This window comes from Homarus americanus, unplaced genomic scaffold (assembly GCF_018991925.1).
Source record: "Homarus americanus isolate GMGI-L3 unplaced genomic scaffold, GMGI_Hamer_2.0 scaffold4896, whole genome shotgun sequence".
Lineage (NCBI taxonomy): Eukaryota > Metazoa > Arthropoda > Malacostraca > Decapoda > Nephropidae > Homarus > Homarus americanus.
The window spans coordinates 2693315-2705817 of NW_024749657.1; the positions used below are offsets into that span (position 1 = coordinate 2693315).

Below are 12503 nucleotides of genomic sequence, written 5' to 3' on the forward strand. Positions count from 1 at the left end.
ACCAAAAACTAACCAAATCTAAGAAAAATATTCCGTGAAAGTTTACCTTATAGATACGTGTACCAATTTTCCTTCAGTAGCGTTTCGCCAAGGCAAAGTATCACTTACCCGCACCACCTCTACCCACCTACTTTCACCCACCACTCACCGGCTTTCAATTTCTGATCGATACATATTGCTAAGAAATGTCCTCTCAATGTATGAACTTTGATTTCCCGCCATTCTTCCTCAACAAACGGGGGGTAGTCAGTAAGTTTGTGTGTGTTTGTGTAAGTTTGTTGTATGGGAAATGGATAATAATACGTGCACCACAGTATACACACACACACACACACACACACACACACACACACAAAAAAGCACCCACACATCTATGCCCTATGTACACAAACTGACACATGTACACACCCCCTCTCCAGTACACATACACACACCCTCTCTAGTACACATACACATGTCTTCTCTCAGTGCACACATACACACACACCCCCTGCACACACACACACACCCTCTCTAGTGCACACACACACACACACACCCTCTAGTACATACACACACCCTCCTTTGAGTACATACACACACAATCTCTCTAGTGCACATACACACACCCTCTCCATACACACACACACACCCCTCTCTAGTACACACACACACACACCCCTCTCTCTAGCACACACATACACAATAACCTCTAGCACACACATACACACACACCCCTCTAGCACACATGTCATCTCTCTCTAGCACACACATACACACACCCCTCTAGAAACACATATACACACACCCCTCTCTAGTACACATACACACCCCTCTAGCACACATACACACACCCCCTCTAGTACACACACACACCCCTTTATACACACACACACCTTCTCTAGTATATACACACACCCCTAGTACACACACATACACACACACCCCTCTCTAGTATACACATACACACACCCTCTCTCTAGTACACATACACACACACCCTTCTAGTACACACACACACACACACCCTCTAGTGCACACATACACACACACCAGTACACATACACACACCCTCTAGCACACATACACACACACCTCTCTAGTACACACATACACACACCCTCTCTAGTACATACACACACCTTTCTAGTGCACACATATACACACACCCCTCTCTAGTACACACACACACCCCTAGTACACATACACACACACACCCCTCTCTAGTACACATACACACACCCCCTCAGTACACATACACACACACCCCTCTCTCTAGTACACATACACACCCCCTCTCTAGTACACATACACACACCCTCTCTAGCACACACACAACAATAACAACCTCAGTATACACACACACCCCTCTCTAGTACACATACACACACCCCTCTCTAGTACACATACACACACACCTTCTCTAGTGCACACACACACACCCCTCTAGCACACATACACACACACCCCCTCTAGTGCACACATAATATACTGCAGACTTTTGGCCTGCACCTCCCCTTATCACTAGTAAAGGTCGAATTTTGATTCCACTGCCATTTTGGAATAATACTTTTTAACACGCAGAGTGTTTGTCTGCATAAATCAATTCTAGGCTCACCCATGGGCAACCTACCCTCAGCCATGGGCCGCATTACGATTTAGGTGTTTCTCTGCGGGCCAACCCACCAAAAGTTACTTCCTACCGAACCCAAAAGTAACGTTAGTATTGTATTAGCACGAACAGTGAAGCAGTTTATCGTCATGTCCACCTCAAGATATTTTAATTTACAATCACAGTTTTTTTTCCCCATATATTAAAGAAATCCATTATTATTTTTGTTTAAAGTAATATATTAATGTTTCTTGGGATTTAACAGATGAGTGAAGCAGTCTGTGAATATGTTGATTTTGTCCTACAGTTACAGCATTTGTCTTGCTCACGAGACACTGTAGACGCACCCACCAGAACAATGTACTGTTAATCTTGGCGCCTGAGGAACTATACAGTGAAACACCCTATAGGCACATCGACCCAATGTTAGATTTCGTTTAAAATCTCATTATAGGTACTCATGAGCATGGTGATTCAGAATCTATGGTCTACGATTGGATTGCGGGGTAATTAGTGGTCGTAATGACGCTTGGGAAATTTTAATTATATTATTTCAAAGCTAATTACTCACCAACCATGGTTTCCGAGGTGCGATTTTGGTGTTTTTTGTGTTATTCTGGAAGTACTTCATTAGTTAAACCCTATGTGACCACCGCCCGTGACCCCACTTGGACTTACTCAACCATAGTTAATTCCCAAGTGACCCAAGGCCACAGACCGCGCCGAACTTGGCCTGTAAACTCACACAAGTTAAAATGTTTATATCATTGACTATTTATACTTATTTCACTGTTACATTTTTGTAGTTACTTACTCTTAGGTGATGAAACAGTAATGAATTGTGTGTGAAGATTATTCTTTTAATAAATATTGATTTACTCACCATAAACTGGCTGCATCTACCTGAACTGTGGGCCGCATTAAATATAATTTCTCAATCACTCCACAAGCTGCGGGTTGCCCATTCCTGATTTAGCTCACTTGTCTCAAAAATACTCACAAGAGACCTCACAAATACTCACAAAACTCCCTCACAATATTCACAAAACTCCCTCACTCACAAAACTCCCTCACAAATACTCACAAAACTCCCTCATAAATACTCACAAATACACACAAAACTCCATCATAAATACTCACAAATCTCCCTCATAAATACTCACAAAACTCCCTCACCAATACTCACAAACCCATCATAACACTCACAACTTCCTCACAAATACTCACAAAACTCCCAAATCTTCACAAACACACACAAACTCCCCACCATCACTCACAAATCTCCCCCACAACACACTCACAAACTCTCACCACTACAAAACTCCTCACCACTACACAAAACTACTCAAAACCTCACAACACAAACTCCTCACCACACTCACAAACCTCACCAATACCAAACTCCCTCAATTACTTCACAAACTCCTCACAACACTCACAAACTCCCCACAACACTACAAACCTCACCAATCTCAAATACTCACAAAGAGACGTCACTAATACTCACAGGCCTTGGCAAGACCTGGTACAGGCGGCCGGCGATGGAGGCGAGGGTGTCGTCGATAAAGTTCTGGCGCGAGACTTTTGTTGTCTTACTCAGGAGCTTCTTTCAGCCTTCAGGCTGATGTCAGAGCCCGAAAGTGTCCCCATTCCGCTGGAGGTCCAGTGGTGGTTAAGTAGTGCTCAGAGACAGGGAAGGTAGGGTTAGCAGGATAGGGGGGTAGGAGGGATAGGAGGGAGGGATAGAGGGGTAGGGGGAAGTAAGAGGGAGGAGGGATAAGACACACACACACACACACATACACACACACACACACACACACACACACACACACACACACACACACACACACACACATATCCGGCCTCTGGGCGAACAGCACACTGGATACATAGTAAACATTTCATTCTCCCTCATCCTATATTAACGAGAGAGAGAGAGAGAGAGGTAGAGAGAGAGAGAGAGAGAGAGAGAGAGAGAGAGAGAGAGAGAGAGAGAGAGAGACTAACTGTGTGTGTACGTGGTTTATTTTCATGACATGTACATAAGCATCTAGCACACACACACACACACACACACACGCACACAATTTACTCATATTACTATTGAAGTTGATTTAGAGAGAAAATCGCATCTAATCCTGGTAGAGTCTCAGTGCAAATATTGTCGCTATCTTGGCCATAGTGTCTTTAAGTTTTACTGTCGCTTAAGTGAATCCGGTAGGTGCACTCGTCAGTTAGGTGGGCACCGTTAGGTAGGTGGCACTGTTAGGCAGGGTATCACTGTTAGTTGGCATCACTGTTAGGCAGGAACTGTTCAGTTAGGTAGGAACCAAAGTTAGGTAGGAATCACTGTTAGGTAGGAATCACTGCTAGGTAGGAATCACTGTTGTTAGGTAGGATCACTGTTAGGTAGGTATCACTGTTAGGTAGGTGTATCACTGTTAGGTAGGTGGCACTAGGTGGCAATTGTTAGTAGGTGGCACTGTTAGTTAGGTGGCACTGTTAGGTAGGTGGCACTGTTAGTTAGGTGGCACTGTTAGGTAGGTGGGCACTGTTAGGTAGGTGGCACTGTTAGGTAGGTGCAATTGTTAGGTAGGTGGCACTGTTAGGTAGGTGGCACTGTTAGGGGTAGGTATCACTAAAGTTAGGTGGGTATCACTGTTAGGTAGGTGGGCACTGTTAGGTAGGTGGCACTGCTAGGTAGGTGGCACTCTTAGGTAGGTATCACTGTTAGGTAGGTGGCAATTAAGGGGTAGGCATCACTGCTAGGTAGGTATCACTGTTTTAGGTAGGTATCACTGTTAAGCAGGGTATCACTGTTAGTTAGGCACTGCTAGGGGTAGGTATCACTGTTAGGTAGGTAGCACTGTTAGGTAGGTATCACTGCTGTTAGGTAGGTAAGTTGTTAGGTAGGTGGCACTGTTAGTAGGTATCACTGTTAGGGAAAATGGCAAATCACTGTTAGGTAGGTGGGTAATTGTTAGGGTAGGTGGCACTATAGGTAGGTGCACTGTTAGGTAGTATCACTGTTAGGTAGGTATCACTCGTTAGGTAGGTATCACCATAGTGTGGGGTAATGTTCGTTAGTGTGGTATTCACTGTTAGGTAGGTGGTATCACTGTTAGGTAGGTGGCACTGTTAGGTAGGCATTGTACTGTTAGGTAGGTATCACTGTTAGGTAGGCATCACTGTTAGGTAGGTGGCACTGTTAGGTGGCACTGTAGTACTGTTAGGGCAAGTGGCACTGCTGTTAGGTAGGTGGCACTGTTAGGTAGGCATCACTGTTAGCAAGTGGCAATTGTTAGGTAGGTGTATAGCCTGTCACAGTGTTTAAGGTCAAGGGCATCCTCCACCCTGCCTTCAATACCAACCCCATTGTGTTTTCACCTGCTAAATCAACCTATTGAGATAAGTGCCATAGAAAGCCAACCAAAGGGAGGAATGACATTGATAAATAGTTAGGTTAGGTTAGGTTAGGTTAGTTAGGTTAGGCATGTCAAGTCTTAACTCTAATCCAATATACATCAATTCAGTATATTTCAATCTAGTAACAAAACCCTAATCCGTCCCTCATTTCCAATCAGTTTCTTCAATCTGCATTCCTAATCTGTTACTATTCCATCGTTCAATCCACAAATCATTCCTTAATCCATTCCCATCCAAACCCATTCCTATTATTTGCGTTCGAGGTAAATAGAACCTTGAGTACAGAGACAGGTTAAATCATCTTAATTTGCACCTCTTTGAGAGAGACGTAGAGAGCGAGGCGACCTGATAGAGGTGTATAAAATGGAAGTCAGGGCCGGGGAGATTATAAAGGTACTCAAACTATCCAACTAGGGCGAACTGCAACAATGGTTTTAAATTAGACAAATTTAGACGAGGGCGCGAAATAGGTAAACAATGGTTTGGAAAACAGAGTAGTGGATGAATGGGAACAAGTTACCACAACATCATCATTAATCAAAAATACGCTGGATAGCTTCAAAAACATGCTGGATGCTCATATGAACAATAGGGTTGAATGCAATGAGACTGCTCAGTATGCAAATAATAACCGCTGTACCTCCATTCTATGTTCTTGGGTCGATGGTGGTTGCTTTAAGAGCCCATACCACAATGTTAATACCTTTATGCTCGAGAAGTGTGGTGTGGTAGTACATTGTGTGTGTGTGTGTGTGTGTGTGTGTGTGTGTGTGTGTGTGTGTGTGTGTGTGTGTGTGTGTGTGTGTGTGTGTGTGTGTGTGTGTGTGTGTGTGTGTGTGTGTGTGTGTGTGTGTGTGTGTGTGTGTGTGTGTGTGTAAGTGTGTGTGTGTGTGTGTGTGTGTGTGTGTGTGTGTGTGTGTAGGTATGTGTGTGTAAGGTAGGTATGTGTGTGTGTGTGTGTGTGTAAGGAAATAGCTTAAAGTCTAAATTATATGCACGACCATGTACACTTAAACAGATCATGAAACTTACACACAAACAAACAAACAAACAAACACACACTCACACACACAACAAACACACACTGACAAACTTCCCAATTTCTAAAGTTTTGATCACAAGAGAGTTTAGCTGTTCACTCCCTTTCTTCTTCCTCTCTTCTTCCCTAGCTGCCTCCTCCTCCTCCCCCTTCCTCCTTCTCCTCAACATCATCTCCTTACTCTTCTCCAAACTTCTCTTTCTTTCATACTCACCATCTCTATTCTACCCATCTATATATCCCCTCCAGCTGTCAGCGAAATGCCTGAGCGTGGTAGGAAGACCTGGATTGAGAAGAGAGAGAGAGAGAGAGAGAGAGACTATCTCCACCTTAGCGGTATATAGATCAAAAGAGAGGAGCCGTGGAGTGGTGGGGCAGAGGGTTGTCATCAGTAATCAGGGACAGGGTTCGGAGCCTCAATACTAGGTGGAGGGAAGGGAAGAACGGGGTCTAGAAGAGGAGGAGGAGGAGGAAGAGAGAGGGAAAGAGAAGAGGAGATGGAGGAAGATCAGTATACCTGGCCTGACCTTCAGTTCTGGTTTTCTCCGTGTGTGGCCTGTGTATGTTCGTCCGTCTGACCTTGCAGCCCATCTTATCTATCTATCTATCTACTGTTCTGTTCATCTCTCTATGTTCGTCTGCCTCATATTCACCACTTCTTCTATAGTCTGTCTGTCTTCCAACTCTGTGTACAAGCGTCCATTCGTCGGTTCACAAACGGATGAATTGAACACACACTAAGGAACCATTATTTAACCAAGATATTGAGAGAGAGAGAGAGAGAGAGAGAGAGAGAGAGAGAGAGAGAGAGAGAGAGAGACAGGAGGTTGCCCAAAGGTGTGAGTGCGGGGTGGAGATGAGGCCGGGGAAATATGGAGAGGGTATATAAGCGGAAGTGGTGGTGGACGGCCGCTTGTTAGGTGATTGGTGAGAGGGTGGGAGGGGTGGGGGAGAGGGGAGGTGAGAGGGTGGAGGGTGGTGGGGGAGGGAGAGGTGTGGGTGGTGAAGAGAGGGAGAGAGGGATGCGTGGAGGGCAGGGAGAGAGGTGAGAGGGTGGAGTGGGTGGTGAGGGGAGAGGAGGAGGTGATGGAGGCAGGGGAGAGGGAGAGGTGAGAGTGATGGAGGGTGGTAAAGAGGTCCGCTGTCACACACTCACACACGCTACAGTAGTGGGAGAGGAGGAGGAGGACAAAGAGAGGGAAGGAGGAGGAAAAAAGGAGAGGAAGGGAAGAAGGGAAGGAAAGGAAGGAGAGGAAGGAGAAACAGGGAAGGAGGGAGAGAGAGGAGGCATGTACAGTCCTTCAACACATCAACATTCAGGTGGAGGCCGTAGTGAGAACCCCTCGGATTGTCGCCTGCCAAATGTCCGTCCCTGTTACTGTGAGTGTCCCTGTTACTGTGAGTGTCTCTGTTACTGTGAGTGTCTCTGTTACTGTGAGTGTCTCTGGTACCGTGAGTGTCCCTTTGTTGAGTGACAAGGCTACCACCACTCTACAATCACTCCCTTACTGCCACTCTAACACTCGTATATAACAACATCGACCGTGACGTCACCTGATCCAGTCAAGATGGCGGAAGTTCCCACAAGAAAACAACAAAAGAAAAACATGATTCATATTTGTTATTACGGCGACTTACACACACACACACACACACACATCAAAAATTATCAATAACTTGTAATAAATCAGTGTATTCACTCCCAGTAAACACTACTCCTTGCACTGTCACTATGTTGAAATGAACTGTAGTTTGAGCTTTTCCCCATCTAGTTATTATATGTCTTATTTGTGTCACTTATGTTACTTGTATATTATTTGTAATTCGTAACCCATTCCCCAAATATGTAACTGTATATTTTCAGCCTTCTGGCTGCCAAGCTCTTTCAATAAACCGTTGATTATTATTATTATTATTACACGCGCGCACGCACAGACACACACACGCACACACACACACACACACAGGTGCCCCTCACTGCCAGTACCTCTAATGCACCCTGCTTCGCCTTCTTCAGTAGACACCTTGTTTACCTTCTCATTCTTCACAAGAGATCAGGTGTGGGAGAGAGGAAGGATTTTCTCAAGGTTTTCAGGGATTTTCGGGGATTTTAAGGGATTATTAAGGAAATTTAAGGGTTACTCAAGGATTATTAGGGATTTTCAGGGATTACTCAAGGATTATTGGATATTTTCAGGGATTACTCAAGGATTATTGGATATTTTCAGGGATTACTCGGGGATTATTTGGGATTTTCAGGGAATACTAAAGGATTATTAGGAATTTTCAGGGATTATTTAGGATTACTCAAGGATTATTAAGGAATTTTAAGGGTTACTCAAGGATTATTAGGAATTTTCAGGGATTACTCAATGATTATTGGGGATTTTCGGGGATTGTTTGGGATTATTAAGGAATTTTAAGGGTTACTCAAGGATTATTAGGGATTTTCAGGGATTACTCAAGGATTATTAGGGATTTTCAGGGATTAGCCCCACCTTGTGATTAACTCCCCCAACGGAATAAAACAATCCTAATTTACCCTAATCTAGTCTAATTTAACCTAATCTAACCTAACCAGACGTAATAAAACTAACCTAATTTAACCTAATCTAACCTACCTAAACTAACCTAACCTATCTAACTTAATCTAACCTAACCTGACGTAATAAAACTAACCTAATTTAACCTAATCTAACCTACCAAAACTAACCTAACCTATCTAACTTAATCTAACCTGACCAACTCATCACAGGTAGCATTAGAGAGAGAGAGAGAGAGAGAGAGAGAGAGAGAGAGAGAGTAGTAGTAGTAGGTAATAATGGTCAGTTTTGAAGTGAACGAGGTTTTTCATACTGTAGCGAACAAGAATCGTTATCTCCCTTATCTCTCTCGAACGTCTCACTCGCACAAGGGCCTCGGTGTCTTGTAGATGATCTTTATCTTTATCGTAGTCTCCCCTGCTGCTGTGTTAAGTGTGTGTGTTAAGTGCTTTAAGTGTGTGCGTGTGTGTGAAAATTCCATGGTTTCAATCAAGCAGCGAGTCGAGAGAGCCCAACTGTTTCGAATTGTGGAAACTAATGATCCGAAACGAGTGAAAAAAATCTGCTTAAAGACGAGGTAATGTGAATCTGTAAAAGCATTTCTCTAAAATAAAGTCAGTCGTAGTGAATCAATGAACCAAGAGTCATTAAGTATTTCATGTATATTCCGAGCTAGACGAGGAACTTGCATTCTCATATACAATTTAGTAATGGTAAAACAATAAACTGAGATTCAAAGTGTTTTAAAATTCGATACAATCACACAAAGATGAAACAATAATCTGTGAGCCAGTTTCGAAATTAGTAAGCAAAGGATTCGAAACAAATGAAATTTCTTATTTATAGACTTTATAAACTAAAAACTTCAAATTAATGAAGCATTTTTACACATAAGTGATGTTGAAACAATGAACCGTGAGTCAAATTTAGTAATGTGAAGCAATTATCTAAGAGTCAGTTTCGAAACAAGCAAGTAAATGATCCGAGACAAACGAATGATTTTATTTATAGACGAAAAACTGTAAATACGTGAAGCATCTCTGTGGGCACAAGGTGGAGGAGGAGGTGGTGGCACAAAGAAGCTCTCTGTGTGGTTCAGACCTTCCTGTCTCCATCCATCCCTGAGGAGTACAGCATCCGGACCTTCGACTCTCCTCCCTTCTCCTTGTGTTTACATGTGACGTCATAACCTCTTCCGTCACAGCGCGGCGTCCAGTGTCTGACCATTGTGCTCTTCCGATTCAATGGGATAAAGATTGCCCACCTTTGTGTCTTTTGCCTGAAGATTAGGTTAGGTTAGGTTAGGTTAGCGTTAGGTTAGCGTTAGGTTTGGTTAGCGTTAGGTTAGATTAGGTTAGGTTAGGTTAGGTAAGGTTTGGTTTTGTTTGGTTAGGTTAGGTTAGGTAAGGTTTGGTTTGGTTTGGTTTGGTTTGGTTAAGGTATGTAATTAATCTTAGGTAAAATAAACTGGGATGTCTAATCTTCAGGTCAACTTATGTACATCATTTATCATCTATCTTGTTCATTCTCTACCCCTTCCACTTTTTATTCCCTCTTAGTTACTCCTCTGTTTCATCTTTGGAATTCCTCTTACAGTGTGTTTATTCTCCTGTCTGCTTTACACCCCGTTTATCACGTTACCTCTCGACTAGCTATCTCTTAATCGTGTTTCTCCTCTTATCTCTTTATCGTGTTTCTCCTCTTATCCCTTCTTTTCGTCACTTCCTCCTTCACTTCCTCTGTTGGTGTTCTTACTCATCTTATCTGACACCACCACCTGACACCACCATCTGACACTACAATCTGATACCACCATATGATACCACCATATGACACCAACCATATGACACCACCATCTGACACCCCCTGTATATCATATGACACATCTAACCCCCTCTTATCTGACACCTACACCCCCCTGCCCTCCCCCTCTTCGCGTGGCTAAATGGAGCCCAGTGTTAAGCTTCCGTAATGTATGGTACACAAGACCTGGTTCATATACATACGGTGATGAAGGTCGAGAGAGAGAGAGAGAGAGAGAGAGAGAGTTTCACAGATCAAAAACTACTAAATTCCCTTTTCAGTTTATTTATGTAGTAATATTTCTACTCGCCATTAAACTAATTACGATTGACTAACATAATTATCAAATAATCACGTAACAATTCCAACATGACACACATACAAACACTCAAATCTCTTCCTCTCATACATACATACACACATACATACACACATACATACATATACATACATGCCAGTCACCAATCGCCGACTTTCCCGCCAAAAATCATCAATGTTTATAAATGGATCGCGCGTAATATTGGAACTGTTTTGAATGAGGTAACTCCCCATCAACCTCAGGTAGTCTTTTAAAATGAATCTGAAAAATAGTTCTACGGGTTCCATTAACTTCTTCCTTCTCAGAATAATTTAGTTGTGTATATCGTATGACTCGACCACTGGATAAGACGATACTCGAACTGGAATAAACTGAAATGCAATATTTAAAGACTATGCGATATATTCCCGCCATTATTGTTAAGTTGTGAACTCGTCAAATTCTGACCTAACCTATTAAACCTAACTTAACCTCACCTAATTAAAACTAACCTAACTTAAATAATAAGAATGGGCCCCAAAATCCCAATGGGCCCCTGTGGATAAAGGTTAGGTTATTTAGGTTAGTTTGGGTTATAGAGGATTTTAGGTTAAGTGTGGGTTAGGGCAGGGCCTATTAGGATTGGGGCCTATGGTCTTAGGACAACGGCCTATTAGGATTGGGGCCCCATGGTCTTAGGACAACGGCCCTATTAGGATTGGGGCTTGGTCTTAAGGACAACGGGGCCTATTAGGATTGGGGCCCCATGGTCTAGGTGGACAACGGCCCTATTAGGATTGGGGCCCCATGGTCTTGTTGACAACGGGGCCTATTAGGATTGGGGCCCCATGGTCTTAGTTGACAACGGGGCCCATAGGATTGGGGCCCCATGGTCTTAGTTGACAACGGGGCTTATTAGGATTGGGGCCCCATGGTCTTAGTCTGACAACGGGGCCTATTAGGATTGGCCCCATGGTCTTAGTTGACAACGGGCCTATTAGGATTGGGGCCCCATGGTCTTAGTTGACAACGGGCCTATTAGGATTGGGCCCCATGGTCTTAGTGACAACGGCCCTATTAGGATTGGGGCCCCATGGTCTAGTTGACAACGGGGCTATAGGATTGGGGCCCCATGGTCTTAGTTGACAACGGGGCCTATTAGGATTGGGGCCCCATGGTCTTAGTTGACAACGGGGCCTATTAGGATTGGGGCCCCATGGTCTTAGGTGAGGAAGGTGGTAGGTGTAATAAGCTGGGGTGTCAAATCTTCAAGTGAAATAAGCTTGACTGTCAAATCTTCAAGTGAAATAAGCTGGGGTGTCTAATGTTCACGTCATCCATACAAACACAGCTTCATATCCTGCTGACCCGCTCTATCGTTCACCACCCTTTAACTTGGATCATGTGAATATTAACCTAACCTAACTTAACCTAACCTAACCTAACCTAACTTAACCTAACCTAACTTAACCTAACCTAACTTAACTTAACCTAACCTATATTAATTGGTCCTAACTTAATCTAACACTCCAGTCCGGATAATCTAAAGCCCCAGTTAACCGGATTCTGGGGGTAGGGGTGTGGAGGTAGGGGTGGGGATGGGAGGTGTGGAGGTAGGGGTGTGATGAGGGTGTGGAGGTAGGTGAGGTAGGGGGTGTGGTAGGGGGTGTGGGGGGGTGAGGGTGGAGGTAGGTGGAGGTAGGGGTGGAGGGGAGGTAGGGGTGTGGGGATGGGAGGTGTGGAAGTAGGGTGTTATGGAGTAAATTGAAATTCCAACTTGTCACTGTTGTCAATAAATGA

At 43.7% G+C, this 12503-nt stretch overlaps 1 protein-coding gene across 1 annotated transcript in view; it reads right to left on the bottom strand.

Moving 5' to 3' along the window:
• The window catches only part of LOC121853472 (tumor necrosis factor alpha-induced protein 8-like protein), a 21992-nt gene extending 18751 nt beyond the window's left edge, over positions 1-3241 (bottom strand). Inside the window, 3 exon segments of the mRNA XM_042347615.1 lie at positions 3011-3025; positions 3114-3202; positions 3205-3241. Of these exon segments, the coding sequence (XP_042203549.1) occupies positions 3011-3025; positions 3114-3202; positions 3205-3241 (141 nt within the window).
• Between the last annotated feature and the right edge of the window lie 9262 nt (positions 3242-12503).